General features: G+C 41.0%; 3 protein-coding genes across 3 annotated transcripts; 1 reads left to right on the forward strand and 2 right to left on the reverse strand.

Annotated features, from left to right (window-relative positions):
- Window positions 1-32: 32 nt before the first annotated feature.
- On the reverse strand, window positions 33-626 carry MELLADRAFT_101323 (uncharacterized protein; the record flags this gene model as incomplete). Its single annotated transcript, XM_007403900.1, has 2 exons — window positions 33-70; window positions 92-626. The coding sequence occupies 2 exons, from the start codon at window positions 624-626 to the stop codon at window positions 33-35; spliced, it is 573 nt and encodes a 190-aa protein (XP_007403962.1).
- Window positions 627-2,476: 1,850 nt separating this feature from the next.
- On the forward strand, window positions 2,477-4,435 carry MELLADRAFT_87056 (uncharacterized protein; the record flags this gene model as incomplete). The annotated part of the gene is made up of 5 exons (XM_007403668.1): window positions 2,477-2,955; window positions 3,031-3,110; window positions 3,167-3,579; window positions 3,660-3,915; window positions 3,984-4,435. 5 exons carry the CDS (start codon window positions 2,477-2,479, stop codon window positions 4,433-4,435), a joined length of 1,680 nt encoding a protein of 559 aa, XP_007403730.1.
- Window positions 4,436-5,653: 1,218 nt separating this feature from the next.
- MELLADRAFT_101325 (uncharacterized protein) lies at window positions 5,654-6,474 on the reverse strand (the record flags this gene model as incomplete). Its single annotated transcript, XM_007403899.1, has 4 exons — window positions 5,654-5,824; window positions 6,000-6,080; window positions 6,319-6,396; window positions 6,427-6,474. 4 exons carry the CDS (start codon window positions 6,472-6,474, stop codon window positions 5,654-5,656), a joined length of 378 nt encoding a protein of 125 aa, XP_007403961.1.
- Window positions 6,475-7,162: the final 688 nt, after the last annotated feature.

A 7,162-nucleotide genomic window follows, 5' to 3' on the forward strand; every position in this document is an offset into this window, starting at 1 on the left:
TTCGACCTGTTTGTAGCACCATTTTTTGTACATCAAAAAGATGCTTCAGATTCGAGATGAAGAATGGTTTCTGTTGGTTCAAATCACTTACTAGTCAGATCAATCACATCAACATCAACTCGGCTCTTCTTCCAACTCGGGCATGCACATAATTGATTGAAGTCGCTGTTCCATGTCGCTTCATCCCCCCATTGACGTGTCTTGAGAGAACACATCATGAAAGAATTGAATAGATCTGGAATTATCTTTTTCCAGTTAGCTTCACTAGTAAGGGTATGTTCTTGATAAGTTACACTCTTGAAGTATGCTGATCGTAGACCAGGTGGATGAATCTCCGTCCCATTGTTGACCGGAGCAATATCATCAACTACACCTGTCAGTTGAAGATCGTGGTAAAACTCCTGTGGCTGATCGTCCTCATCGACACTATCCCTGTCATTGGGGATGGGGGGAGTCGGAATGGACGTTTGCTCCAAACGAGCATTCTTAGATTGTGAGGCTGCCTCTTCGCGCTCTAGAAGCCGAGCCAGTCTTTCGCTAGCACTACCAGGTGGAGGCCTGGCAGGGGCTGAATTTTCTCGCTGACGTTTGTTGGAGTCTGGAATGAGAGATCCGGGTAGTACCATGTTTTAAAATCGAATTACGAAGTGAGGGTCTTCAAAATCGAGGACTTGACTGAGAGATATCCAGAAGGATGGTTTAAACAGATTTGTTTAAACCTACTAGGAAAATCACTAAGCAAATAGCTTTGTGATAGCTTATCTTGTGCTGACACCTGCCATTTAATGAAAGTCTTGGCCGATTGAAAATGATAGACACTAGATTGGCTCTGCTATTGTTCACCCAAAATGTCTTGTGTTGAGACATTCCAAAAGCTCAATTAAGCAGAGATAGACAAAAAGGTTTGTCTATCTCTGCATTTCTGAAGTTGATGTGCATGAAAATCTAACACTGATATTGATCAGCATCATTGGTTGTTGTACACCGATAATCAGGGCCCTTGATGGCATTTGATTGTCTAGCGAAGCGGAAAGGTTAACACACGATAAAAGAACACACAAGTTATAGCACGACTGTGCTGCGCGAACAATCTATCATTGGCTAAGATTTTCATTATATATTCCAAGTGTGGCTTTTGAAGAGCTTGAAAAGATATAAGCAGAGTAACTATTGTAGACAGTCTATTCAAAGAGAAATTATGTTGATATTATAAAACTTTTGATGACCTGGTGAGTTATAACAATTATCTATGGGATGACTTCGAAGAGTTTGAGAGGCAGCTACACCAAGGTGGATTATTTTTCCATATGAGTCATTGTTATCCTTGCAATCACAATGAGGATTGGCTATTGCTGACGTGACCCCAAAAAAATAACAATTTTTTTGTTTAGCCAAACTCAAAGGGATATACTCCCCCATCATGAATCAAGTTGTTTTTTTTATGATTTTTCTTGAAAACTGAAAATCCTCCCCTTATGCAATGTGGTCCAACAAAAACCCCAAAATATCACTAATGTGGCCATAAGTGATACTTGTGTTTGATTGATGACCTCAAACAAGTTGGTTTTTTCAAATACCTATGGTATAGAAATATTCTCAAGCTTGAAATTTTGGGTTTGCACAAGTATTATATAAAATTTACTTATGAAGGGTGTTTCCACAAATCTGAAAAATAGTGCAACACAGGCAATGCTTTTGGCCAATACTAGTCCTTGGGTTGGTATGAGGACTATCGAGTATATCAATTATCATTAACAAACAACCTAACAATGTGATAAAGCTGCAACATTTTTGTTTGTGAATGGTATTGAAAAATTACATGGTGGCTCAGTGCTTAATCTCTACACTTGCAGATCAAGATTGAACATTGCTATTTCCTGATACTTTGAAACTGAAAGACCTTTACAATATTATTATATGTCTGAGACAAACCATTTCCAAAAATCATATTGACAAATCCTGACTCATCTCAGACTCCATCTCCTTGAAAATGTATATTAAATGAATTGCTTACAAAATTTTTATAACACTACAGCTGTGAGATATGTCAACGGGTTTGGGGGTAAATCAGTGAGCATGAATTACCTACCAGCTCCTATGATCCCTCTTCAAATGACACCAAGTGAGTGGGTTTCTATCAAGGCTTGGTGTTCTACAAGGTTACTTTATGCTTATCCCCATCCATCTTAATACATCAGTAAGTTGTGAAAGGTGAAAAAATGATTTGAAGTACGTACTATGTAGCTGAAATAAGTGATCAAGATTAAATTAAATCTAAGGTAGTGCGTATTTAAATACAATCCATTTTAAAAGTGACTTTTAATTCAAATTGAATTTAAATGTAGTTTATGTGTGTAGAGTTTAGGTTATCTGGTCCGACACCCTCCCAAGTTGATTCAACTCATTCCCAAATTACTCACATTTCCAACAATCAAGCCGTCAATCTTCCTTCCTTCCACCCTGCTTCAAACCACCAATGCCTTCCACCACTCGTGCCAGCCAATCAAAAACCAACCGTTCCTCTGTACGCTCTTCTAACAAAAGCAAGAAGAAAACTCCTCGGAACAAAAAGACCACCTCCAAAACCACTACAGGTGATTCAGCTACAGACAGATTCGATGCTGACAACAATCACAATCCAGACGAAAACGAGGACAATGAATTTCATGATGAAACCAATCAGCAAACCTCTGGGACAGCACCAAAATCAAAATCCAAGCCGTCTATCTTTCAGTCTCGTTTCCCCGATCTTGAACTTGACACCTTTGAACAGCAACTCAATTCTTGGACTATAGTGAAACTTCAGGAAGCAATACTTCAACAAGACTCACGCCGTAGTACTGCTCCAAAAGAGATAAAGGATCTTGTCAAAGTCGTTCGAATGGAATTTGAAAAACGTATCCTCATGATTGCCCTGATGGCTGGGGTTCCGGAGATCGTTATCTGGAACTTAGTGTAAGTCCAATGCATACTCACAAGTCCTAACCTCCTTACAGTATGCAAGCTGATCAACCACCTTGTATACGTCAGTGGCATTGGGAAGAAGAAAGTTAAGGCTAACCCTTGGATTCGATTTCTCACCTTCTGTGTGAAATGTTTGGGGCAGCAACGTAAGTGATAGATGAATAACATTGACAAAACCAATACTAATCATTGCTTCATCTAGTGCCTGATCGCGATGATAAAGATGCTTGGACCAAACAAAATCAGGAGATGGCCGATATTTGGCATTCACTGAGCAAGGACCAACAGTCTGTGTTCAAAGATCCCTACTTTTTTGCATTGGCCAACCTTCCCGACTACTCGAATGCCTCTCTAGGTGAACATGACGAGCACAACAACGATGTAAACGAAAACAAAAACGAAAACGGAGTGAACTTAACCAACTTCGACACCGTTACGCCTAGCCCAACAATTCACAAACTTTCTGAGGAAGACAAAGCAAAATATCAGCCACTTTTCAAAGACCTAGTAAATGTCGAGAAAGTGCATCTCTGCCATGGTAAACCGGAATCCTCCCCTTCAATTGCAACCTTACAAAAACGATCTTTGATTGCTGTTCGAAAGGCTCATCATGATGTAAGGTTTTTTTTCTGTGCCTTTCATCTGCACCTAATTACGAAGTTCAACACCTTCTTACCTCATGTTTTTGGTTGTAGTTCTCGGTTGTCTGTCAACAAAATCAAATATCATACTATCTAACTAGTGCAAGTTGTGGTGGTCTCAACGGATGGTCGCAAACGTTTTCAAACAACGTGAAATTTGCTGAATGGGCATTGGACGTAAAACATATTCCTGACAAGTTTCGTACTTACGTACATGGATTAGATGCTGCCAAAGAGATCGAGGGGAAAGTCCCACAAGCGAGTGACCGTAGAAAAAGTCAACTGGGGCGTATGCTAAATGCATTGTTAAGTGAGTTGTTTTGATATATCTGACTCAATTGCTTGAATCACGACAATCTGACTTCATTAATGAATCAGAGCCTTATGGTCATGACACATTCCCAAAGCTCGATGATCCTGCTCAAAGAATGAACAGGAAAGGCTGGGAACTCAAAATTGTTCAGAAGCCCGGCAGTCTTCTCAAACCGGAGGAACTTCTTCGTGGACACCGAGGTGTAACGGATGCAATGGTTCAGGCCTGGATTAAGGACATCGAGAACGGGCTTTTTTTGATTGAAACAAAGGTTGCTGAAGATGGCGAGACATCTCAAAACGATCATCAAGACGAATCGCAGCAATCAGGAGGTCCTATGCAAGAACAACGCTCAAAACAAAAGAAAAAAAGGAGCGGTAAACATCAAAAATCAAAAGAGCCAACTCAAAAGCGACACAAAACAAATAAACAACCACTTGAGGCAGAAGACGATGATTCCGATTCAAACACTATGAGCTCTGACTCGTCAGAAGAAGAAGAAGAAGAATTTGAGTGAAGATCTACTGTCATATATGTGAGTTGACCAGACTCAAGCTTATTACATCAAACAGTCAAAATTAACTCAAAGTTTACTTCATCAATGTTTCTGTCCTTTTCTTGTATGATGGTCTTGTGGTGTGACCTCATCCAATGGCTCTCTTTGACATTTTCTACTTGCCCTTTATTATTGTTTTCCCTGGTTATTGTTGTTTTCTCTTTCTTGCAATGGAATCGGTAGATTACATGATGATTGGATGCATTTTATATCACTCGCAAGTGAATAGATGTTATGTTGAGGAGACCAAAGACCACAAAGCAATTCAGTAGGGAATTGTATGGCAAAATCGGCAGTACAAGGTGATTGTGCCGTGTGATGTTTTTTGTTTGGAGTTGGCAAATAAGAAAGAAACGTCGTTTACTTTGTGTTTTTGTGATAAGTATTTACAATAGTTCACTTTTAGACACAATCCGGAGAGAAGTGCAAAGGTGGGATATGAGCCAAAGATTTGAGATTTGGTTAACCTTCAATCGTTCAGGTTAACATTCGATTGTTTGGTTTACTATGAACTGGGATGCCTTGAGAACTTGAGATTTGAAAAGTCCTTTTGAAATTGAGTCGATGAGATAGAGCTCGGAAGGAATGAGAGTGGTGAATGTGGAATAAGTTGCGTGAACTTCGAAAAGATGAGTAATTTGATTCTTTATGTGACTCACAGGTGTCATGCAAGAAGGCTCGAAGCGCTGACCAGTGCTCAGCAATGGGGTGTTGAAGGTGCGGTCTTAGTTTGTTGTGTTGGATGCTCGGAGATGGTGATGTTGAAGGGTAATGAGGCTTTACTCTGCCTTACGCAAGAAGTTGTAGTTGACTCAGAGCGCTCTGGGTATGAAAGTTCACTCAGCGCGCTCTGAAGAGACCTCAGAGCGCTCTGAGGTACTCTCAGAGCGTTTTTTTGCCCTGGACACCTTGCTGGTGGAGTTGTTATTTTTGAGGATGATGAAATGTTAATAAAGTTGAACTATGGCTATATATTGTCCAAATAATAGTTCTGTCATTGTTGAAAAGTGTTTAACTTGAGAGTTGAGGGGCAAAAAAAAGCGCTCCAGGGCCGCTGGAGAGCTCTGCTGCGAAGGTCTGGCTTGACTGTCGTCTATACAGTGCCATTTCCTAAGGGTATATGTGTCACTTTGCAGAGGCTACACAGGTGCCCTTTACTCAGAAGACAGTTGCCTTTTTTCACTCTTTCTTTTTCATTCTCTCGATCTTTAACAATGAAACCCTTCCATCAAGAATGCCTTCACTCGCCCTTGCCGCTGGTATTGTGGCTTTGGCTCTTGTAGCCATTTGATCTGCTGCAGGCCATTGTAAACTTGATTGAACTGCTTCCGAACTTTCGCCCGATGGAGGCTGTGACCAAACACAGAGTTGGGGTTTCCGAGTTGTAGGTCTCTATACTTTTGTTTTGACAAACATATATTTGTGATAGCGTTAATTGAATTCATTTCATCATCATCCTGCGGTTCACCCCACCTTGACTCACACCCTTTCTCAGATCCATACTGGCACAGATTTCAAAACTCACCCAAACTCGCACTAGCTCTCGACCGCGTTTCCAACAAAGCCAAACCTTTACCAACTGCCGGACCATTGGCTTCTCTGTGTCCTTCACACAACAAAAAATATCCCAAACTTGCGTCTCTCAACAAAGACCTGTTGATTAACAACCTGTTTGCTCACGGTATTGTTTCTTACGACACAGCTGCTCAAAAGTCACGACAACGCGCCATGCATACAACCACTGAGCTGCACGAGGTGGAACAGAGCATCACCGCTGCTCATTGGATGCTTTGCAATTTATTCACCAAAGGTAAAGAAAGGGAAAAAAATTATGTTAAACTGACCCCACGACCAACATTCATACCCTTACCTTCCTTACCACGAATCTTACCCGCTGTTTCTGACTCCCGCAACACTCTACTCTAACTCACTAATTATCAATACTGCTCAACTCCTTCTAAACCGTGACCTTTTTGCGTGTCCCAAGCGTTACTTCTCATCTTTGTTTCCAAACGTTTTCATGTCGGCGGTATACGTTTGTTTATCCCACCACGTTTATTACCACGCCATCAAGCTCATGTGCTAACTGCTATTTTCAGGCGAGCAATACTTCCCGACATCCGTGTATACACGGATGATCGGAGAGTTCCTTCCTCGGCTCGGGTATCAACCCGAGCTCGGAAGTCGGGTCTGTATGCGAGTGTATCTCGATAAACGGATACACCGATTTGCAAATACAAATGTGTTTGCAAATTGGTGTATTCATAGTTTCATTCACGAAACATGCGGCTAGAATATCGGCGTGCCATTTTAATAAGCTTAATGGGCTCGGGGGACCTATCTCATTCTAATCCTATGATGATGGACGCGTGCGAGGCAAAAAAAAATGTTTTTTTAGACATTTGGGCAATATTTCGAACCAAGCACATTTAAACACATCCTTAGGCTTACTATATGGGTACCAGAGGGTAATATATGGCTTTAAACTTGGTAAAAGTGGGTTCCCGAAGCGGAATCCAACCCCAGATAAGTCAAATCGCATGGTGAAAATGACTTTTTTCACTGATTTTCAAGGTCCTCAGAGGCCAAAATTTCGAACCCCCCCTACAGGGGGGTAGTTGGGCTTTGATGAGACCCACTGTATAATTTTTCCTTAACTTTACACAAGCCTTAATAGCACAAGTCGTC

The sequence above is a fragment of the Melampsora larici-populina genome, assembly GCF_000204055.1.
Source record: "Melampsora larici-populina 98AG31 unplaced genomic scaffold MELLAscaffold_1, whole genome shotgun sequence".
Lineage (NCBI taxonomy): Eukaryota > Fungi > Basidiomycota > Pucciniomycetes > Pucciniales > Melampsoraceae > Melampsora > Melampsora laricis-populina.